At 49.8% G+C, this 24,093-nt stretch overlaps 1 protein-coding gene across 2 annotated transcripts in view; it reads left to right on the top strand.

The window, feature by feature from the left end:
* The window catches only part of rabgap1l (RAB GTPase activating protein 1-like), a 934,074-nt gene that overhangs the window by 261,483 nt on the left and 648,498 nt on the right, over positions 1 to 24,093 (top strand). For both annotated transcript variants that reach the window (XM_072511773.1, XM_072511772.1), the window contains 2 exons: positions 12,454 to 12,520; positions 18,218 to 18,320. In XM_072511773.1, the coding sequence (XP_072367874.1) occupies positions 12,454 to 12,520; positions 18,218 to 18,320 (170 nt within the window). The remainder of the gene's footprint in view (positions 1 to 12,453; positions 12,521 to 18,217; positions 18,321 to 24,093) is intronic.

Genomic DNA, 24,093 nt, shown 5'->3' with positions numbered 1-24,093 from the left:
AATTAGTTGTCTCATTTATGTTCAGTATCCAATGATTGACACTGATATGTAAAGGGGCTTCAGGTGACCCTTGTGTCAGGTGGTGTGTTAGAGTTTTGTGCAGAGGCTGTGGAAGTGAAATAAATGGTGTTTCGTGAAAAGGAACAGGACTTTTGACTCTTCATACAATGGTAACTAAAACACACACTGAAACATTGAGATATTCCCAGCACACACTCAAACTGAGATATTCCCAGCACACACTCAAACTGAGATATTCCCAGCACACACTGAAACACTTGAGACATTCCCAGCACACTGAAGCAGAGATATTCCCAGCACATACTGAAACATTGAGATATTCCCAGCACATACTGAAACACTGAGATATTCCCAGCACACACGTTCAATCCATACCCTGAGAAGGAGCCAAACTTTCTGAGCACCTCCATTATCTTTCCCCATCAGAGAAAGGGTCCGTGACATAAAGCAATAAATTGTCTGCATATAGGGACACCTTATGCTTCCTACCTCCCTCTCTACACCCTTTCACCCGGTCAATGACTTAAGTGCGAAGGCCAGCGGCTCAATCGCCAAGTGGACACCCTGCCTCAAACTCCTATACAATCAAAAGTAATCTGAAATCAATGCATTAGTACGGACACTGTACAAAAGCCTAACCCACGAAAATAATTTAGATCCAAAGCCAATCTGTCCCAGTACCTCAAAAAGGTACCCCCACTCCACATGGTCAAATGGTTTTTGTGCGTCCATGGAAAGGTTACATCTGGAACAAACCCCGACGAGGGCGATAGCACCATATTCAGCAGTCTCCTAGTGTTGTCCGACAACTGTCGTCCCTTAAAATCCGTCTGATCCTCTCAAATTATCCCCGGCGAGCACCTCTGCGAACAAGTTGCCAACACCTTAGCCAACAGCTTTGCATCAACATTCAGCAGAGAGATGGGCCAGTGTGATCCACACGCCGTGGGGTCTTTATCCTTTTTCAAGATTAAGGAGAATAATGCTGCGCCCCTGTGGCCGGTAACACCCCCAGGGGCAGAGAAACATTAAACATGCCCAACAGGTGTGGCCCCAAGACCGGCTCGAACTATTTATAAAATTCCACTGGGAATCCATCCAGGCATGGTGCCTTCCCGAGCTGCATTGAACAAATACATTTCACACTTTCCTCCAGCTCGAGCGGCGCTTCCAACTCCTGCCCTCTTTCCCTGCCACCACCAGGAAGACCAACCCATCTAGAGACTGTACCATAGTCGAGTCTTCCTCCAGAGGCTCAGACTTGTATAATCCCAGTAAAAGGTCTCAAATACCTCATTGACTTTCTCTGGACAGAAACCAACCCTCTCCCCTGAGTCCTTAACCTGAGCTATCTCCCGAGAAGCTGCCTGCCATCTCAACTGGTAAGCCAGTAAACAGCTAGCCTTCTCCCCGTATTCATAAAACGTCCCTCTCGCATGACAAAGCTGGCTCACCGCCTTCCCCGCCGACACCAACTCAAACTCCACCTGAAGCTTCATCTGGTAGCACAGTGGTTAGCACTGTTGCTTCACAGCCCCAGGGTGCCAGGTTCGATTCCCGGCTTGGGTCACTGTCTGTGTGGAGTCTGCACGTTCTCTCTGTGTGTACGTGGGTTTCCTCCAGGTGCTCGGTTTCCTCCCACACATCCCGAAATACGTGCTGTTAGGTGAATTGAATGGTCTGAATTCTCCCTCTGTGACCCGAACAGGCGCCGGAATGTGGCAACTAGGGGCTTTTCACAGTGACTTCATTGCAGTGTTAATGTAAATCTACTTGTGACAATAGAAATTATTAATTAATTCCTCTCCGCTAACAACTCTGCTGTTGGGGCTGCAAAGTATTGGCGGTCCACCTGAAGGATCAACCAACATCTGCCACTCCGCCCTACCAGAATTATCTCAATGAGTTTTGATTGAAATTAACTCCCCCGATAACCACCTTCAGTGTTGCCCAGACAGTGGAAGGTGCAACCTCCTCATTCTTAATAAACTCCCGATAAGTTCCAATAACGGAAGTTATCCTCTCCCAAACCCCTCTGTCTGTGAGCAATGCTTTATCCAACCTCCACTGGAGTTGCAGAACGTAATCCGTCTCCACCACACATTCAGATAGTGTGGAGCGTGTTCAGATATTACAGTTGCCGAATACTCGGCCCCCACAACAACAACAACAACCACAACCCCCCCTCCCCCGCATGATTAAGTGATGTGACTCAAGTTCAGAGATGGCCACCAGCACCCTCTTGATAAAGTCTGTGTTGTCCCAGTTCCGTGCGGTTGCGTTCACCAAGACCACCGGAGTGCCTGCCAACACCCTGTCATAATATCCACTCGTATATAATGAGATGCAGACAGGCATAACCAATGAACACACACGACACAGAACAACCAATCACCAGGCAGGACACTACCACTATAAAACACACAAGGCATTAAGACTCTCCCTCTTCTCACAGGATACAGCTACAGAGATAGTGCACAAGGCCGTGAGCACCGTCTCCATGTGACAGAGAGCTAGTCTGGTCAAGCCAGTCAGAGGTTATCAGTTTACATTAATAGAGTGTCAACCCACAGCAGATTATGTACAGCAACCAGCAGGTTCAATAAAACAGTGTTGGACCATCACCTGTGTCGGAAGCCTGTTTCTAGTCTCACTGCATCCAGTTGCAGTCAATGTTAAACCAACTCAGATAACACCTCACACCCCACTCACTATCACATATCTCTTCCCTTCCCACCCAATCCCCCAAATTCACCAAAATGTTAGCCACCAAAAAGGCCACCCTCCTATTGATCAGCACCGCGTTCCCCCTTGCCCTCGTATCAAAACTCAAGTGCAACATTCGATGCAGCCTTGTCAGATCTCGAACTCTCAGATCTGCCTCCTGCAAGAAAATCACAGTTGTTTCAAACTCTTTAGATGGGCAAACACCTGGGATCTTTTAGCTGGTCCATTTAACTTCCTCACGTTCTATGTAACCAGCCTGATTGCCTCCCCCTCTACCATGATCAGCCATATCACACCCGCAAGGAAGTCCGACGGAGCCCCACCTCACATCAGCTCCAGACCCACCCAAGGTGGATGCCGCCACCCTCCTCAAATCAGTACATCAACAAAGAAATGTTTATCGCCAACAATCCGTCCCTTCCCCCTCTTCCTAACTCCCCCCCCTCTCCTTGCTACCCCACTCCACTCCCACCAACCCCCCCCATCCCAAACAAAGAAAACTCAACTACCCCAGGCGTGTTACCTTAACAAACAAAAAAAGACCCCCCCCCCCCCCCCCCCCCCAAATACTTTGCTCTCTAGTATATCTGCTAGCAGGGTGACCCCCACCTGGGGAAAATCCAAGTTTTTGTTGTTTTGGTTTTTTACTTTTATAAATTTAGAGTACCCAATTCATTTTTTCCAATTAGGGGGCAATTTAGGGTGGCCAATCCACCTACTCTGCACATTTTTTGGGTTGTGGGGGCGAAACCCACGCAAACACGGGGAGAATGTGCAAACTCCACACGGACAGTGACCCAGAGCCGGGATCGAACCTGGGACCTCGGCGCCGTGAGACTGCAGTGCTAACCCACTGCGCCACCGTGCTGCCCATGGGAAAACCCAAGTTATCCACTGAAATCAACAAGTAGCACCCCCTACTTGAACCCATGTTTAATATAGAACATTTTACAAAACCATCCCCACACCCATTGCCTCACCCCCCAACATACCCAACAGTTTTGAACAATACTTTAAAAAACATAAAACCAATAAGCCGGATAAAAGACAAAGAAATAATAGTATGTGAAAAACAGAGAAAGTGAGAAAAAAAACCCTCCAACACTCTGGTGTAACCAACAACTTCATTCAGTCCTCCCCCAGTCCATGTTGTTTTACAAAGTCATTTGCCTCCGGTGTATCAAAATATTGATCCCTGTCTCTGAAAGTGACCCGCAGGCGAGCCGGGTACACCACTCCAAACCGCACTTTGCTCTTGTAAAGAGCCGCCTTGGCCTCATTGAACCCAGAATGCCTTTTTGCCAGTTCTGCCCCAAAGTTCTGATAAATTTTGACGGGATGGCCCTCCCATCTACATTCTCGTGTGTCCTTTGCCCAACTCGGGATCTTTTCTTTATCCAAATACCTGTGGAGTCAGAGGATTATTGTCTGTGGCGGCTCCCCAGATTTGGATTTCTGTCACAATGACTGGTGGGCCCGGTCTATTTCGGGAAGGTTTGCTAGCACCCCATCCCCACCAGTTTCCCAAACATCTTCACTCTATAATCCTTGGCACTCGCACATTCTATGCCCTCCGGCAGCCCAATGATCCTCACATTTTTGACACCTGGAGCGATTCTCCAGGTCGTTGACCTTGACCTTCAATGCCTTCTGCCCTTCCGTTGACATCACCACCACTGCCTCCAAGGAGGCGATCCGGTCACCATGATCTGTGACCTTCTCCACCTTCTGAGTCGTCGAAACCTGTACCCCCAGCTGTTGTTCCACCCTGTCCAGAGCTACATGAATAGGCTCAATCACCTTTGCCAAATCGTCTGTGACGGCCTGTTTCTGTTTCCTAAAGTCCTCTACCAGGAATTCCACCAGCCTCTCAGTTGTCCACTGAGTGGGCAACGGTGACTCAGAGGCCTTTGTCATTTTCTCACCTCCTGCGACACGAGGCCTTTCTAAGTCAGATGAGGACCCCTTACTCGATTTGTTCCTCGTGTTATAACCTCCAGACATCCCACGCCGAAGGGGAACTCAAACTCTAACTGCACCACTTTTACACCTTTACAGCACCCGTTAAATGGGCATTAAGGGCCAAAAAACAAATCCCCAAGCAGGAGTCACCTTATGTGCGACCGTTCACCTCGTGGCTGCCGTCGGAAGTCCAAATAAGATAAAGTTGACCTGTTTTGGTGGTATTATTTGTGAGAAGAATATTTGTCATGCTGCTCTTTAGATACTGGCTGGATTATGTTAGATATACAGTGCTGGAACAAAAACAGAAAAAGCTGCACCATCACAGCAGGTCTGGCAGTATCTGGAGAACGGAATTATCATTTTGAGCCTGGATGACTCTTTGTCAAAGAGGGAACAAGCTGTTCAGCCCAACCAGTCCAAGCTGGTATTGATTCTCCACTTAAGCCACCTCCCAACTCCCAATGTAAATGTTTCATCATAACCTTCTATTCCCTTCTCCCTGATGTGTTTGTCTAGCCTCCCCTTAAGGACATTGAAACTATTCACTTAACCACTCCGATTTATAGCTATTTGCGACAATGACAGTCTTTTGTCTTGTAAGATGACTGCACAGTGGTGATAACTCCGTGTTAAACCTATCTCCTGTATTGTGTTCATGCCCTGCAGCAAAACAGGAGTGACCTTTCCAGCACAAACCTGGACAAAATTTATGGAGATCCGGAGCTGCCAAAAAGGTTCCCTTCTTGACCTTCCCAATTGTGTCCGAAGGAATGCAAAACACTATGTTTTACATTGGCTTGTTTGCAGGAGGCAACTGGAAAGGAGATATGGTTAGACATCATTCCATCTTTGGGCTCTCCCCCCGGCCCCCCAGATTTTTTGACAGGGTTTACTCCCTTAGCCTTTAACTCTCTCCAGCCTTATGCACAAAGAGAGGCTTTTAGCAGGTACAGGGGGAGCAAATCAGTGGAGGCCTGAGTGGAGTCTAGAAAGTGCAGGAGAACTTAAGGAAGCAATTAAGAGAGCAAAGAGGGGTCATGAAAAAACACTGGCACTTGGATCAGGCAGAATCTCAAGATATTCTATTAGTTTATTAAGGGGAAGAGGATAACCAGGAAAAGAGTAAGGCCCTTTAAGGATCAAGGGGGCAATCTGTGTGTGGAGCCAGAAGACATTAGTTGAGTGCTAAACGAGTTCTTCACATCTGTCTTCACTTTGGAGAGGAGGATGTCAGTACAGAATTTGTGGGGAGGGACTGTGAGGTTCTTGAACAGTTTGACATAGTGAGTGAGGAAGTATTGGAGATTTTGGCAGGCTTAAAAGCGGACAGATCCCCACGTCTGGATGGGTTCAATCCCAGGCTGCTGTGGGAGATGAGGGAGGAAATTACAGGGGCTCTGACCCAAATTTTTAATTCTTCTCTTGCCACAGGGGAGATGCCAGACGATTGGAGGACAGCTAATGTGGTTCCACTTTTCAAGAAGGGTGGTAGAGCTAAGCTAGGGAATTACAGACTAGTGAGTCTCACATCGATGATAGGGAAATATTGGAGAAAATTCTGAAGGACCGAATCAATCTCCACTTGCAGAGGCAAGTTTTGATCAGGGTCAATCAGCATGGCTTTGTCAAAGCGAGGTGATGCCTCACAAATTTGATTGAATTTTTTGAGGAGGTGATTTGGTGTGCAGATGAAGGTAGTGCTATTGATATAGTTTGTATGGAATTTCAGCAAAACCTTTGATAATTTTACAGTGGAAGGCAGGAGGTTGAGAGGGGCTTTGTGGAAAGAATTTTTCACCCAGAGGGTGATGGAGAATGCTCTGCCTGGTAGGGTAATAGAGGCGGGAAACCTCATCATCTTTAAAACATACGTGGGTGAAGACTTGAAATGTCATAACATTCAAGGCTATGTGCCAAATGCTGGAGAGTGGGATTAGTGTAGATTAAGTGTAGCTTGTCGGTGCATACTCGATTGGCTGAAATGCCCCTTCTATACTGTATGACTCTAAGACTTGGCAATGGAGCTATTCCCTCTATACCTCGGAGAGTTAGGTTCACCAGTGCCAGGACCATTCCTTTGAGTTCCTCTGAAGCTGTCATGAGGGACCCAGTTTCTGTCTGTCATCACGAGGAGGCGCAACTGAGGACAGTGCTAAAGTAGAGGCTGTGTACTGACAGAGAGACTTAAGCATTTGGCTCTTTTTTGCATCGCTGTTAGTCAGTGGGGTAGGCTGAAAATGAGAACCAATCTAATACCCATCAGACCATAAGACAGGATTAGGCCATTCGGCCCATTGAATCTGCTCCACCATTCAATCATGGTTGATATGTTTCTCATCCTCATTCTCCTTCCTTCTCCCCATAACCCCTGATCCCCTTATTAATCATGAATCTATCTATCTCTGTCTTAAAGACACTCAGTGATTTGGCCTCCACAGCCTTCTGCGGCAAAGAGTTCCACAGATTCACCACCCTCTGGCTGAAGAAATTTCTCCTCATCTCAGTTTTAAAAGATAGTCCCTTCAGTCTGAGGCTATGCCCTTGTGTTCTAGTTTTTCCTACTAGTGGAAACAGCTGTGTATTTAGGCCACTCAGTATCCTGTAAGTTGCAATAAAATCCCCCCATATTCTTCTAAACTCCAACGAATACCCAGAGTCTTCAGCCATTCCTCATATGGCAAGCTCTTAATTCCAGGGATCATTCTTGTGAACCTCCCCTGGACCCTTTCCAAGGCCATCACATCCTTCTTTAGCCATGGGGCCTAAAACTGCTCACAATACTCCACATGGGGTCTGATCAGAGCCTTATACAGCTTCAGAAGTACATCCCTGGTGTTGTATTCTAGCCCTCACAACATGAATGCTAACATTACGGTAGGGCAGCACGGTAGCATTGTGGATAGCACAATTGCTTCACAGCTCCAGGGTTCCAGGTTCGATTCCGGCTTGGGTCACTGTCTGTGCGGAGTCTGCACATCCTCCCCGTGTCTGCGTGGGTTTCCTCCGGGTGCTCCGGTTTCCTCCCACAGTCCAAAGATGTGCAGGTTAGGTGGATTGGCCATGATAAATTGCCCTTAGTGTCCAAAATTGCCCAGTGTTGGGTAGGGTTACTGGGTTATGGGGATAGGGTGGAGGTGTTGACCTTGGGTAGGGTGCTCTTTCCAAGAGCCGGTGCAGACTCGATGGGCCGAATGGCCTCTTACTGCACTGTAAATTCTATGATTACATTTGCCTTCCCAACTGCCGACTGAACCTGCACATTAACCTTAAGAGAATCAAGAACTAGGACTCCTAAGTCCCTTTGTGCTTCTGATTTCCTAAGCCTTTTCCCATTTAGAAAATAGTCTATGCCTCCATTCATCCTTCCGAAGTGCATAACCTCACACTTTTTCACATTGTATTCCATCTGCCACTATCTGCCACTTCTTTGCGAACTTGTCAGGTCCTTCTGCAGCCCCCTCCCCCCCCCCCCGCTTCCTCAATACTACCTGCCCCTCTGTATTTCTTTGTATCATCTGCAAACATCTGTACATTAATGTATATTGTGAAAGGTTGTGGTCCCAACACCGATCCCTGAGGCACACCACTCATCACCAGATGCCAGCCTGAAAATGACCCTTCTGCCAGTCAGAAAATCAGAAAATCCTCTTTTCATGCCAGTATCTTACCCGTAACACCATGGCTGCTAACTTATTTAATAGCCTCCTATAAGGCACCTTGTTAAAGGTCTTCTGGAAATCTAAATAGTTCACACCCATCAGTTCTCCTTTGTCTAACTTCCTTGTTACCTCCTCAAAGAATTCTAACAGGTTTGTCACACATGACCTCCTTTGACGAAGCCGTGCTGACTCAGTCCTGTCATGCACTTCCAAGTATTCCGCAACCTCATCTATAATAATGGACTCTAAAATCTTACCAATGACCAAAGTCAGTGATTCCTGAAAGATCACCACCAATGCCTCCACAAACTCCTCCGCTATTTCCTTTAGAACCCTGGGGTGTAGTCCATCCGGTCCAGGTGATTTATCCACCTTCAGACCTTTCAGTTTTCCCAGAACGTTCTCCTTAGTGAGAAGGTAGTTCTGCCACTACACTCTCCTCTGCCCCCTGATTCTCCTGAAGTTGATATCCCAGTGGTGTCTTCCACCGTGAAGACTGATGCGAAGTAACTATTCAGTTCCTCTGCTTTTTTCTATTTTTTCTATTATTACTTCTCCAGCCTCATTTTCCAGTGGTCCAATGTCTATTCTTGCCTCTCTCTTAACTTTTATATATTGAAAAAAAAATCTTCCTATCTTCTTTTATATTACTAGCTAGCTTGCAGTCATATTTCATCTTCTCCCCTTTTATTGCTTTTCTCGTGGTCCTCTGCTCACTTTTAAAGGATTCACAATCCTCTGACTTCCACTAATCCTCGCCACATTGAATGCTTTTACTTTTGCTTTTATGCTGACTTGACTTCCCTCGTCAGCCATGGGTACCTCGTCCTCCCGTTAGCATGTTTCCTACTCCTTGGGATGAATTTCTGTTGTACCTCCCGAATAACTCCCCAAAACTCCTGCCATTGCTGTTCCACTGTCTTCCCTGCTCGGCTCCTTTTCCTATCAACTCTGGCCAGCTCCTACCTCATGTCTTTGTAGTTACCCTTATGTAGTTACCCTTATTCAATTGTAATACCATTACATCTGATTTCAGCTTCTCCCTCTCAAACTGCAGGGTAAGTTCTATCATATTGTGGTCACTGCTCCCTAAGGGTTCCTTGACCTGAAGTTCCCTGATCAAGTCTAGTCAATGGTATTAAAAGATATGAAGCCAAGGGAGGTGGAAGGAATTAGGATGCAGATCAGCAATGGTCTCAATGAATGGAGGAACAGTAACGAATGGGTGCCATGGTTACTTGTGTGATCTATTGAAAGAACATTAAGGCTTCCTGTAGTGTGAAAAATGTTGGCAAGACAGGGGCAGCAATGTGGCACAGTGGTTAGCACTGCTGCCTCACAGCGCTAGGAACCTGGATTCGATCCCGACTTAAGGTAACTGTGTGGAGTTTGTACATTCACCCCGTGTGTGCGTGGGTTTTCTCCGGGTGATCCTGTTTCGTCTCTCAGTCCAAAGATGTGCAGGTTAGGTAGATTGGCCATTCTAAATTGCCCCTTAGAGTGGAATTGCAGGAATGGGGGATTGTGCCTTGGTAGGGTGGTCTTTCGAAGGGTCGAATGGCCTCTTTCTGCACTGTAGGGATTCTACGATTGTATGATTTTGTCCGCTGCTACCTTTGCTTGATGAGTACGTGTATGACCGTTCCCTGGCTTCGCATCAAGTTAGAGCAATGATGTGTGTCCAGGTTCTGCATTTCCTTCAATTTAAGTCATTCCTTCCTTTGCTTTATACACCAAAGGGCAATGCTGTACTGCTCGAATTTGAGAAGATACATCAGGAAAATGAGCCATGGGAATGAAACATTAGCTTACCAAAGGATTTTTAATTGTTTATTCTTTCATGGGATGTGGGCGTCGTTGGCAGGGTCAGCATTTATTGCCCATTCCTAATTGCCCTTGAACTGAGTTCTCGCTCGGCCATTTCAAAGGGAATTTAAGAATCAAACCACATTGTAATGGGTCTGGAGTCACATGTAGGCCAGGCCAGGGAAGGATGGCAGATTTCCTTCCCTAAAGGACTTCAGTGAACCAGATGGGTTATTACGACAATCAACAATGTTTCATGGTCACCATTACTGAGGCGAGCTTTTATTTCCAGATTATTCATTGAATTTAAATTCTACCAGCTGCCACGGAGGGATTTGAACTCTTAACCCAGATCATTAGCGTGGGCCCTCTGGTTTACCAGCATGTCACCATATGTTATTTGATTTGAACTGTGTAGGGGGGATGTGGGACCCAGGGAACCCACCATGGTTCTCTGAATGAGGACTAAAGATGGGGTATTTCTCCCCCATATTTTCAGCAGACCCTGTACATGGCTGCCTATCATTGGATACCCGCAGTCCTTCCAGACATTCTTTTTCCCAATTAAGGGGCAATTTAGTGTGGCCAGTCCACCTACCCTGCACTACTTTGGGTTGTAGGGGCGAGACCCATGCAGACACGGGGAGAATGTGTAAACTCCACATGGACAGTGATCTGGAGCTGGGATCGAACGCGGGTCCTCGGCGCCATGAGGCAGCAGTGCTAACTGCACCACCATGCTGCCTAGTCCTTTCAGGCATGATGATATTTGTTTCATAGTGTGTTTAAATACTGATCCAGTAATTTGGCAGATTTGATTTTACCCTTATGCACTTGTACACCCTGCCTGATTTTTAGTGCATTGAGTGGAATGTGAATCAGGAAGGTTGAGTCTTGTCAAGGCAGTGAAGAGGAAAATCTTTCCCTAATTTATCACCTCAACAGCTATCAATATTTGAAATAAGTAGATATTTCCCTCCTAAATGGTCCAGCTTGAATTGTTAGATTGTGACCCCATTGTTCTGGAAGAGTAAATAGATCCTTTCTTTCAGCTCAATTAAATTCATTGATCATTTTAAGCACCTCAATCAGAATCTTCAATGCTTGAGGAAAAGCAGCCTATCCACAGCATATAATTTAACCCTCTGACCCTGGGCATCGTTTTGGAGAATCTGCAAGGCCAACAGATAATTTGTAAGGTGCAATGCCCAAATGCAGTCCTCCAGACTGCCCAACTTGGAGAATAATTGGATCTTGTGATTTTGGGTATTGCAGCCGTCTTATTTACAGTAGTAAATACTTCAACCTCTCAGTTCTTGGCAAAGGAATGGCCTAAATTCCCTGAACTGTCAACAACACAATTTTATTTATCTGAATTCGAGTAACTTCCCGTCATCAGACTCTTGTGTTCCTTTCTTAAAATATACTTGAGCATTTCTACGTCAGCAGCCTAATAGATTAACAAGCTCCTATAAGGAAAACGCAAGTTCAGAATTGGACTGCATGTTCTCAGTGCATGTTTCCTCTAAAACATGGTCTTGTACATTAAATGCAAATTGTCTGCGTCACAGAAAATGAAATTGTTATGACTATTGTCTCTGGGTTCAATTGTCAGAGGAGAATAATCCACTGCCTGTTAGTAATCCTTGTATTCTATGGGCAGAAATCATCCCCCTACCTCTCGTGCACACTGAGTTGGGCTATTTAATGTTAATGATGGACCATGTGATGTACACATCAGTTGAAGACTGCCCTGTTTGAAGCTGTAGTACTTAATTTCCACCACTAGATGGCAGCTTGGACAGAGGTAATTGCAGTTATAAATGTGGAGAGTTTTATTATCGCTTATTGTCACAAGTAGGCGACAATGAAGTTATTGTGAAAAGCCCCTAGTCGCCACATTCCGACGCCTGTTCGGGGAGGCTGGTACGGGAATTGAACCGTGCTGCTGGCCTTCCTTGGTCTGCTTTAAAAGCCAGCGATTTAGCCCAGTGTGCTAAACCAGCCCCAGTTATAGAGCTGTTCCTGATTTCCTACTCCTAATGTAAGCCACAATTTGAAGTTGTGAATGAAAATATTAGTTGATATTAAAGTAGGTTGTGCTAGTGATTTAATCGTTAGAGTGATAGGAGAAGTCATGTTTCATGGTCCACTGGTAAGGGATATTCTTCACCATTTTGACATAGATACAGATTTTGTGGCACCATTTAAGCCTCAAGTTTCCTTTTGTGTTTTCAGTGTCATGTGACGTTTGCCACATTTTTTCCTTTTTCAGGTGTTTTGGCATGCTCTTGAGTCCAGGCAGAAACATCCGGAATAGTGACATGCACTTGCTCGACATGGTGAGTTTGGTGGAGCGAACAAACCTTTTAATCTTTAAAATGCGATTGCAGGTGAAACTGTAAAGGAGGATTCCTGGAGCTGGTGGGAAGGCTTACACACTGACTGAATGAACTCCCTATCTCCACATTACGTTGTGAGATATGGTGATAAGAGCACTGTAGCTGGGACTTAGCTGGCAGTACCCGAGTTGGAACTCTGTGAGTTCATGTCCCACTCCTGGGACTTGAGCGCATTATCAATTACAGTACAGCACTGAGAGAATTACATATATTTTATTTGCATACCAAATTGTGGGGGGCGGGTGGGGGTGGGGGGGGGGTGGTGGTGCACATGCTAAAGTAGGTAGAACCAGAGAATTCTTATAGTGCAGAAGGAGGCCATTTGGCCCATTGCGTCTGCACTGACCCTCTGAAAGTGAACCCTACCTAGGCCCACTCCCCACCCTATCCTCGCAACCTTGGTAACCCTACCTAACCTGCACATCCCTGGACACTAAGGGACAATTTATTATTGGCCAATCCACCTTATCCCACATCTTTGGGAAGAAACAGGAGCACCAGGAGGAAACCCACACAGACAAGGGGAGAACGTGCAAACTCCACACAGTCACCCGAGGCCGGAATTAAATCCGGGTACCTGGCGCTGTGTGTCATTATAAAGTGGAGTTGAGACTATAGCCAGATCAGCTGGATTGAATGGTGGAGTAAGCTCGAAGGCTGAAGGGCCTCCTCCTGCTCCAAAGTCCTATGTTCCAATTTTTGTCCTATGACCACACCTGGAATACTATGTGCCGCTTTGGACTCCAAATTTAAGGAAGGACAAATTTGCATAGGAGGCAGTGCAGTGAAGGTTTGCTATATTGTTTCCGAAAAGAAGGGGTTGTTCTATGATGAGAGACTGAGTAAATTGGGCTTCTGCACTCTGGAGTTCAGAAGAATGAGAGGTGGTTTCATTGAAACATACAAGATTCTAAAGGGGCTTGGCACTGGGACATTATTCCCTCTGGCTGGGAATCTAAAACATTGTCTTAGGATAAGGGGGCTGATCATTTAGGAGTGAGAGGAAGAATAAATATCTTCACTCAAAGGGTTATGAATGTTTGGAATTCCCGACCCCAGATGGTTGTGAATGCTCCATTGTGGGAAGCACGGTGGCACAGTGGTTAGCATTGTTGCATCACGGCACCAAGGTCCCAGGTTCGATCCTGACTCTGGGTCACTGTCTGTGTGGAGTTTGAACATTCTCCCATGTTCGCCCCCACAACCCAAAGATGTGCAGGGTAGGTGGGTTGGCCACGCTAAATTGCCCCTTAATTAGGAAAAAGTGAATTGGGTACACTAAATTTATTTTTAAAAAGTGAATGCTGCATTGTGACTATTTTTAAGGCTGAACTGGACAGATTTTTGGTTTCTCAAGGAATATGATTCTGTAAAAGGGTCATTTAGGTTTGAAACGTTAATTCAGTTTCTCTCTCAACAAATGCTGCTAGACCTGCTGAGTTTATCTTTTCTTATTTAAGGGATATGGGGAATGGGCGTGAAAGTGGATTTGAGGTAGAAGTTCAGAATAGGCTCAAGTATGGTCTACTCCCTTTCTTATTCCTACGTGTGTCTGTTCTTAATTCGACAGCCAACTTGGCAGCAAAGCCTTTCAAATGGCCATGAAATAGCGGACCAGCTATTCTGATTTTTGGTGATGGCAGTTGAGGAATGAATGCTGGCTAGGATACCAGGAAAACACCCGTATTTCTTTCTAAAAAATGCCATGGGATCTTGTGCATCCATTTCAGAGGACTGGTCAGCACCCCTGACAATATGGCGTTCCCTCAGTTTACTGCACTGTCATTTTAGCCCAGAATACGTGCCAAGCTCCTGAAGTGGGGTCTTTAATCCATGACCCTGAACTGAGGACTCTCTAATGAACCAAACTGCCCATAAATAAGGTTTTCCTTTTGAAACCCTGATGCCTGTCGTCTGGCTGATTGAATTATTGCCGTGTGTGGTGGTATGTATTAGGGGTAGTACGCTACCCAGTGATGCCGAGAGGCTATTGGTTGACAGACTCTGGATCAGGATTGGATCTGTCGCCTGCTGTCTCCACCCAGTAAGGCGGAGTATAAGAACCCGGGTTCTCCCAGCAGCCGCATTCTGTAACCGAGCTGCTGGGGAACACGTCTGCGTAATAAAGCCATCGATTGACTTGATTTCTTCTCGCCTCGTGAGTGATTGATCGTGCTACAATTTATTACGCACACTTTAAAGGACTATGGAGCTCCGGATCGCCCCGGAGTGTCTGCGAATCAGCCCCCACGCAGCAAACTCAGCGGCCACTTTTAAACACTTGCTAGCGTGTTTTGAGGGATACCTCCGAACGGCCCCCGGCAGACTTACAAAAGACCAGAAAATGCAGGTCCTGCATTCCAGGGTGAGTCAGGAGATCTACACGCTCATTGAAGACGCAGAGGATTTCCCGACGGCACTCACCATGCTGAGAGGGATCTACATTCGGCCCGTAAACCAGGTCTACGCACGCCCGAGTACCCAAAAGATTTTTCTGGCAGCGGGATCCCATTCCGTAGAAATCAAAGGGTTCTGCATCGCGAACCTAACGGTGCAGGGGAGAGAGTTTAAGAATTACCGACTGTATGTCCTTCCCCACCTCTGCGCTCCCACTCTCCTAGGGTTAGATTTTCAATGTAACCTTCAGAGTTTGACGTTCCAATTCGGCGGCCCTATACCCCCACTTACTATCTGCAGCCCCGCGATCCTTAAGGTTGAACCGCCTACCTTGTTTGCGAACCTCACCCCGGATTGCAAACCCGTCGCCACTAGGAGCAGACGGTACAGCGCCCAGGACCGAACATTTATCCGGTCAAAAGTCCAGCGGCTGCTGAAGGAAGGCATAATCCAGGCCTGCAATAGCCCCTGGAGAGCTCAGGTGGTCGCCGTAAAGACCGGGGAGAAGCAGAGGATGGTTGTAGACTATAGTCAAACCATCAATAGGTACACACAGTCAGATGCGTACCCTCTCCCCCGCATATCCGACATGGTCAATCGGATTGCACAGTACAAGGTCTTTTCCACCGTGGACCTTAAGTCCGCTTATCACCAGCTCCTCATCCGCCCGAGCGACCGCAAGTACACTGCTTTTGAAGCAGACGGGCGGCTCTACCACTTTTTAAAGGTTCCATTCGGCGTCACTAACGGAGTCTCAGTCTTCCAACGGGAGATGGACCGAATGGTTGACCAGCATGGTTTGCGGGCCACGTTCCCGTATCTCGACAACGTCACCATCTGCGGCCACGACCAGCAGGACCACGACGCCAACCTCCGCAAATTCCTCGAGACCGCTAATGCCCTGAACCTCACCTACAACAGGGAAAAATGCGTGTTTAGCACCAACCGTCTAGCCATCCTTGGCTACGTAGTGCGTAATGGAGTGATAGGCCCCAACCCTGAACGCATGCGCCTCCTTATGGAGTTCCCCCTCCCTCACGGTTCCAAAGCACTGAAACGCTGCCTGGGTTTTTTCTCTTAATACGCCCAGTGGGTCCCCAACTACGCGGACAAGGCCCGCCCGCTAATTCAGTCCACTACCTTCCCCCTGTCGACAGAGGCCCGCCAGGCCTTCAGCCGCATCAAAGCGGATATCGCAGAGGCCACGATGCACGCAATCGACGAGTCCCTCCCCTTCCAAGTCGAGAGCGGCGCATCCGACGTAGCTCTGCCGGCCACCATCAACCAAGCGGGCAGACCCGTGGCCTTTTTCTCCCGTACCCTCCATGCTTCAGAGATCCGCCACCCCTCAGTGGAAAAGGAAGCCCAGGCCATAGTAGAAGCTGTGTGGCATTGGAGGCATTACCTGGCCGGTAGGAGATTCACTCTCCTCACTGACCAACGGTCGGTAGCCTTTATGTTCGATAATGCACAGCGGGGCAAGATCAAGAACGACAAGATCTTGCGGTGGAGGATCGAACTCTCTACATATAATTATGAGATCTTGTATCGTCCCGGAAAGCTTAACGAGCCGTCCGATGCCCTATCCCACGGCACATGTGCCAACGTGCAAGTGGACCGTCTCCAAGCCCTCCACGAAGACCTCTGCCACCCGGGGGTCACTCGGTTCTACCACTTTGTGAAGTCCCGCAACCTCCCCAACTCCGTCGAGGAGGTCAGAACAGCCACCAGGAACTGCCAAATCTGCACAGAGTGCAAGCCGCACTTTTTCAGTCCAGATAAAGCGCACTGATAAAGGCTTCCTGTCCCTTTGAACGCCTCAGTCTGGACTTCAAAGGCCCCCTCCACTCCACCGATTGCAACACGTACTTCCTAAACGTGGTGGACGAATACTCCCGTTTCCCTTTCGCCATCCCCTTCCCCGACATGACCGCGGCCACAGTCATTAAAGCCCTCTGCACCATCTTTACACTATTCGGTTTCCCCGCCTACGTACATAGCGATAGGGGGTCCTCCTTCATGAGCGACGAACTGCGTCAATGCCTGCTCAGCAAGGGCATCGCCTCGAGCAGGACGACCAGTTGCAACCCTCGGGGAAACGTCAGGTAGAGAGGGAGAACGGAACGGTCTGGAAGACCGTCCTACTGGCCCTACTGTCCAGGACTCTCCCAGTCTCCCGCTGGAAGGACCTCCTCCCGGATGCCCTCCACTCCATCCGGTCGCTGCTGTGTACCACAACTAATCAAACGCCTCACGAGTTCCTCCTTGTCTTCTCTAGGAAGTCCTCCTCTGGAACATCACTTCCGACCTGGCTGGCAGCCCCAGGACCCATCTTGCTCCGAACGCATGTGCGGGCGCACAAATCGGACCCGTTGGTCGAGAGGGTACATCTTCTCCATGCGAACCCTCAATACGCCTACGTGGCGTACCCCGACGGCCGACAGGACTCGGTCTCCCTGAGGGAACTGGCGCCTGCCGGAGCTCCCCACACCCCCCCAACACCAATCACCCCCTCCCTCCTGCCGGCGCACCCCACAGCCGCCCCCTTCCCGGGTGGATCGGTCCTCCTCCCGTGCCCGCCCTGGAGTAGTGAAACAGGAACAAACATTGCGACACTCCCAGAGACGACAGTGCCCGAGCCAGCGCCTGCATCACCACTGGGGCTGAGATGATCGGAAAGGACGACCAGGGCACCCACTCGACTCATCGAATCTGCGTGAAAAAGCAAGATCTGTAAATAGTTAACAGTTGATATCGATGCATAGCCACTGTGTTAAGGAAATTCCAGTACAGACCTTGTAAACCCCTACCACCATGCAACCCACCACCCCGCCGGGTTCTTTTTTAACAAGGGGTGAATGTGGTGGTATGTATTAGGGGTAGTACAGTACCCAGTGATGCCGAGAGGCTATTGGTTGACAGACTCTGGATCAGGATTGGATCTGCCGCCTGCTGGCTCCACCCAGTAAGGCGGAGTATAAGAACCCGGGTTCTCCCAGCAGCCGCATTCTGTAACCGAGCTGCTGGGGAACAAGTCTGCATAATAAAGCCATTGATTGACTTTATCTCTTCTCGCCTCGTGAGTGATTGATTGTGCTGCACCGTGTTTATCTAAAACACCGAAGGACTCTCAATTGAGAATACTTTCAGGGGTTTAGCAGATTATTTCTTTTCATGCAGTGGGTACCTACCCTCTTACTGTCAGCTAATTTTGTTTCTTCTCTATCTGTTTGCACTCAGGAATCCATGGGAAAGAGTGCTGATGGCAAGTCCTATGTGATCACAGGAACTTGGAACCCTAATGGCCCTGCCTTTCAAGCGCTGAATGAGGAAACTCCTAAAGGTTAAAAAGCTACTTGCTTTGTTTTACTTTGTTTTACTGGTTTATCATTCAGGCTACTACATGAGGAATTAACTCTGTCTCTTTCACACCCAGGTGTTTATCTGGTGGGTGGTGGGGGAGGGAGCCTTTGCAAATATTGTCACACTCTTTGGGGCCCCCTGTTCTAACTTCTGAAAACTATTGTCAGCAACGCAAAAGTGAAAATGCTAAAAAACCAGACTTTGTACAGAGTAATTGTATTGTATCTTTGCAAGTCTAAGCCCAACTTGGACAGCTCTATCACTGCACTGTGAAATAAAAACAAAGTGCCAGAAAAACTCAGCAGGCCTGGCAACATCTGTGGAAAGAGAAAAACATAGTTAACATTTTGAGTCCAATATCACTCTTATTTGGTACGGTCGGAGTAATATTGGACTCGTAACATTAACTCTGTTTCTCTCTCCACAGATTCTGCCAGACCTGCTGAGTTTTACCAGCATTTTCTGTTTTGATTTCTGATCTCCATCCACAGTGCGTTGTTACTGTTAGTCACAGCAGTGTGGACTGCTTTGAATTCTGCAGCAAACATTCGTCGGCCTCATACTTCCAGTGAGGTGAACACTCTGATGTGGCTGGCCACAGTTACTTCTAGGCTGACATTCTGTTTGTGGAGGAGGTGTGAGGTCCCTGCACAAAGAGTGAGAATCCTGATTAGTCTAGACTGAAGGTTATTCATGAAGGCCCTACCTTCTAAAACCTTGCCCCTTGCCTGAGGTGTGGTGATCCTCAGGTTAAATCACCACCAATAAGCTCTCCACCTCAAAGGAGAAAGCAGCCTTTGGCCATCTAAGACTGTGGTGACGACTTTACTCGACTGAAATAACAAGCAAGGGGATGTGATAGATTTGAGGATCTCCTCTGGATCCACTCAACCTGTGGATTATTTTATTTTGGAAACACATGTTCCACGTTTAAAAATTAATTGAGCACTGATGGTTTGAACTGAAACCTACCTCAAGAGATAGCACATCGCCAGTACAGTCTCGTGTTGCAGGCTCAGCTCTGGGCTGCCTCAGGAGAGAGAGCACATCACCAGTAGTCTCGTGTTGCGGGCTCAGCTCTGGGCTGCCTCAGGAGAGAGAGCACATCACCAGTAATCTCACATTGCAGGCTCAGCTCTGGGCTGCCTCAGGAGAGAGAGCACATCGCCAGTACAGTCTCGTGTTGCAGGCTCAGCTCTGGGCTGCCTCAGGAGAGAGAGCACATCGCCAGTACAGTCTCACATTGCAGGCTAAGCTCTGATCCGCCTCAGGAGATAGCACATCGCCAGTACAGTCTCGTGTTGCAGGCTAAGCTCTGGTCCGCCTCAGGAGAGAGAGCACATCGCCAGTCCAGTCTCGTGTTGCAGGCTCAGCTCTGGGCTGCCTCAGGAGATAGCACATCGCCAGTACAGTCTTGCGTTGCAGGCTCAGCTCTGGTCCGCCTCAGGAGAGAGAGCACATCGCCAGTACAGTCTCGTGTTGCAGGCTCAGCTCTGGGCTGCCTCAGGAGAGAGAGCACATCGCCAGTACAGTCTCACATTGCAGGCTCAGCTCTGGGCTGCCTCAGGAGAGAGAGCACATCGCCAGTCCAGTCTCGTGTTGCAGGCTCAGCTCTGGGCTGCCTCAGGAGATAGCACATCGCCAGTACAGTCTCGTGTTGCAGGCTCAGCTCTGGTCCGCCTCAGGAGAGAGAGCACATCGCCAGTACAGTCTCGTGTTGCAGGCTCAGCTCTGGGCTGCCTCAGGAGAGAGAGCACATCGCCAGTACAGTCTCACATTGCAGGCTCAGCTCTGGGCTGCCTCAGGAGAGAGAGCACATCGCCAGTACAGTCTCACATTGCAGGCTCAGCTCTGGGCTGCCTCAGGAGAGAGAGCACATCGCCAGTACAGTCTCGTGTTGCAGGCTAAGCTCTGGTCCGCCTCAGGAGAGAGAGCACATCGCCAGTACAGTCTCACATTGCAGGCTCAGCTCTGGGCTGCCTCAGGAGAGAGAGCACATGGCCAGTACAGTCTCGTGTTGCAGGCTCAGCTCTGGGCTGCCTCAGGAGAGAGAGCACATGGCCAGTACAGTCTCACGTTGCAGGCTCAGCTCTGGTCCGCCTCAGGAGAGAGAGCACATCGCCAGTACAGTCTCACGTTGCAGGCTCAGCTCTGGTCCACCTCAGGAGATAGCACATCGCCAGTACAGTCTCGTGTTGCAGGCTCAGCTCTGGGCTGCCTCAGGAGAGAGAGCACATCGCCAGTACAGTCTTACGTTGCAGGCTCAGCTCTGGTCCGCCTCAGGAGAGAGAGCACATCGCCAGTACAGTCTCGTGTTGCAGGCTCAGCTCTGGGCTGCCTCAGGAGATAGCACATCGCCAGTACAGTCTCGTGTTGCAGGCTCAGCTCTGGGCTGCCTCAGGAGAGAGAGCACATCGCCAGTACAGTCTCACATTGCAGGCTCAGCTCTGGGCTGCCTCAGGAGAGAGAGCACATCGCCAGTACAGTCTTGTGTTGCAGGCTAAGCTCTGGGCTGCCTCAGGAGAGAGAGCACATCGCCAGTACAGTCTCGTGTTGCAGGCTAAGCTCTGGTCCGCCTCAGGAGAGAGAGCACATCGCCAGTACAGTCTCACATTGCAGGCTCAGCTCTGGGCTGCCTCAGGAGAGAGAACGCATCGCTAGTACAGTCTCACGTTGCAGGCTCAGCTCTGGGCTGCCTCAGGAGAGAGAGCACATCGCCTGTACAGTCTCGTGTTGCAGGCTAAGCTCTGGTCCGCCTCAGGAGATAGCACATCACCAGTACAGTCTCGTGTTGCAGGCTGAGCTCTGGGCTGCCTCAGGAGATAGCACATCGCCAGTACAGTCTCGTGTTGCAGGCTAAGCTCTGGTCCGCCTCAGGAGAGAGAGCACATCGCCAGTACAGTCTCACGTTGCCGGCTCAGCTCTGGTCCGCCTCAGGAGATAGCACATCGCCAGTACAGTCTCACGTTGCAGGCTAAGCTCTGGTCCGCCTCAGGAGAGAGAGCACATCGCCAGTACAGTCTCACGTTGCAGGCTCAGCTCTGGTCCGCCTCAGGAGAGAGAGCACATCGCCAGTACAGTCTCAAGTTGCAGGCTCAGCTCTGGTCCGCCTCAGGAGAGAGAGCACATCGCCAGTACAGTCTCACGTTGCAGGCTCAGCTCTGGGCTGCCTCAGGAGATAGCACATCGCCAGTACAATCTCACGTTGCAGGCTCAGCTCTGGGCTGCCTCAGGAGAGAGAACACATCACCAATACAGTCTCACGTTGCAGGCTCAGCTCTGGGCTGCCTCAGGAGAGAGAGCACATCGCCAGTACAATCTCACGTTGCAGGCTCAGCTCTGGGCTGCCTCAGGAGAGAGAGCACATCGCCAGTACAGTCTCGTGTTGCAGGCTCAGCTCTGGGCTGCCTCAGGAGAGAGAGCACATCGTCAGTACAGTCTCACGTTGCAGGCTCAGCTCTGGTCCGCCTCAGGAGAGAGAGCACATCGCCAGTACAGTCTCACGTTGCAGGCTCAGCTCTGGACTGCCTCAGGAGAGAGAGCACATCGCCAGTACAGTCTCGTGTTGCAGGCTCAGCTCTGGGCTGCCTCAGGAGATAGCACATCGCCAGTACAGTCTCGTGTTGCAGGCTCAGCTCTGGTCCGCCTCAGGAGAGAGAGCACATCGCCAGTACAGTCTCACGTTGCAGGCTCAGCTCTGGGCTGCCTCAGGAGAGAGAGCACATCGCCAGTACAGTCTCACGTTGCAGGCTCAGCTCTGGTCCGCCTCAGGAGAGAGAGCACATCGCCAGTACAGTCTCACGTTGCAGGCTCAGCTCTGGTCCGCCTCAGGAGAGAGAGCACATCGCCAGTACAGTCTCACGTTGCAGGCTCAGCTCTGGGCTGCCTCAGGAGATAGCACATCGCCAGTACAGTCTCGTGTTGCAGGCTCAGCTCTGGTCCGCCTCAGGAGAGAGAGCACATCGCCAGTCCAGTCTCACGTTGCAGGCTCAGCTCTGGGCTGCCTCAGGAGAGAGAGCACATCGCCAGTACAGTCTCACGTTGCAGGCTCAGCTCTGGTCCGCCTCAGGAGAGAGAGCACATCGCCAGTACAGTCTCACGTTGCAGGCTCAGCTCTGGTCCGCCTCAGGAGAGAGAGCACATCGCCAGTACAGTCTCACGTTGAAGGCTAAGCTCTGGTCCGCCTCAGGAGAGAGAGCACATCGCCAGTACAGTCTCACGTTGCAGGCTCAGCTCTGGTCCGCCTCAGGAGAGAGAGCACATCGCCAGTACAGTCTCACGTTGAAGGCTAAGCTCTGGTCCGCCTCAGGAGAGAGAGCACATCGCCAGTACAGTCTCACGTTGCAGGCTCAGCTCTGGGCTGCCTCAGGAGAGAGAGCACATCGCCAATACAGTCTCACGTTGCAGGCTCGGCTCTGGGCTGCCTCAGGAGAGAGAGCACATCGCCAGTACAGTCTCACGTTGCAGGCTCAGCTCTGGGCTGCCTCAGGAGAGAGAGCACATCGCCAGTACAGTCTCGTGTTGCAGGCTCAGCTCTGGGCTGCCTCAGGAGAGAGAGCACATCGTCAGTACAGTCTCACGTTGCAGGCTCAGCTCTGGTCCGCCTCAGGAGAGAGAGCACATCGCCAGTACAGTCTCACGTTGCAGGCTCAGCTCTGGGCTGCCTCAGGAGAGAGAGCACATCGCCAGTACAGTCTCGTGTTGCAGGCTCAGCTCTGGGCTGCCTCAGGAGATAGCACATCGCCAGTACAGTCTCGTGTTGCAGGCTCAGCTCTGGTCCGCCACAGGAGAGAGAGCACATCGCCAGTACAGTCTCACGTTGCAGGCTCAGCTCTGGGCTGCCTCAGGAGAGAGAGCACATCGCCAGTACAGTCTCACGTTGCAGGCTCAGCTCTGGTCCGCCTCAGGAGAGAGAGCACATCGCCAGTACAGTCTCACATTGCAGGCTCAGCTCTGGGCTGCCTCAGGAGAGAGAGCACATCGCCAGTACAGTCTCGTGTTGCAGGCTCAGCTCTGGGCTGCCTCAGGACAGAGAGCACATCGCCAGTACAGTCTCACGTTGCAGGCTCAGCTCTGGTCCACCTCAGGAGATAGCACATCGCCAGTACAGTCTCGTGTTGCAGGCTCAGCTCTGGGCTGCCTCAGGAGAGAGAGCACATCGCCAGTACAGTCTCACGTTGCAGGCTCAGCTCTGGTCCACCTCAGGAGATAGCACATCGCCAGTACAGTCTCGTGTTGCAGGCTCAGCTCTGGGCTGCCTCAGGAGAGAGAGCACATGGCCAGTACAGTCTCGTGTTGCAGGCTCAGCTCTGGGCTGCCTCAGGAGAGAGAGCACATCGCCAGTACAGTCTCACATTGCAGGCTCAGCTCTGGGCTGCCTCAGGAGAGAGAGCACATCGCCAGTACAGTCTTGTGTTGCAGGCTAAGCTCTGGGCTATCCTCAGGAGAGAGAGCACATCGCCAGTACAGTCTCGTGTTGCAGGCTAAGCTCTGGTCCGCCTCAGGAGATAGCACATCACCAGTACAGTCTCGTGTTGCAGGCTGAGCTCTGGGCTGCCTCAGGAGATAGCACATCGCCAGTACAGTCTCGTGTTGCAGGCTAAGCTCTGGTCCGCCTCAGGAGAGAGAGCACATCGCCAGTACAGTCTCACGTTGCAGGCTCAGCTCTGGGCTGCCTCAGGAGAGAGAGCACATCGCCAGTACAGTCTCGTGTTGCAGGCTCTGCTCTGGGCTGCGTCAGGAGAGAGAGCACA

The sequence above is a fragment of the Scyliorhinus torazame genome, chromosome 7 (genome assembly GCF_047496885.1).
Source record: "Scyliorhinus torazame isolate Kashiwa2021f chromosome 7, sScyTor2.1, whole genome shotgun sequence".
Lineage (NCBI taxonomy): Eukaryota > Metazoa > Chordata > Chondrichthyes > Carcharhiniformes > Scyliorhinidae > Scyliorhinus > Scyliorhinus torazame.
The sequence above is the reverse complement of the archived record's forward strand: the minus strand, read 5'-3'. Positions and strand labels throughout refer to the sequence as shown.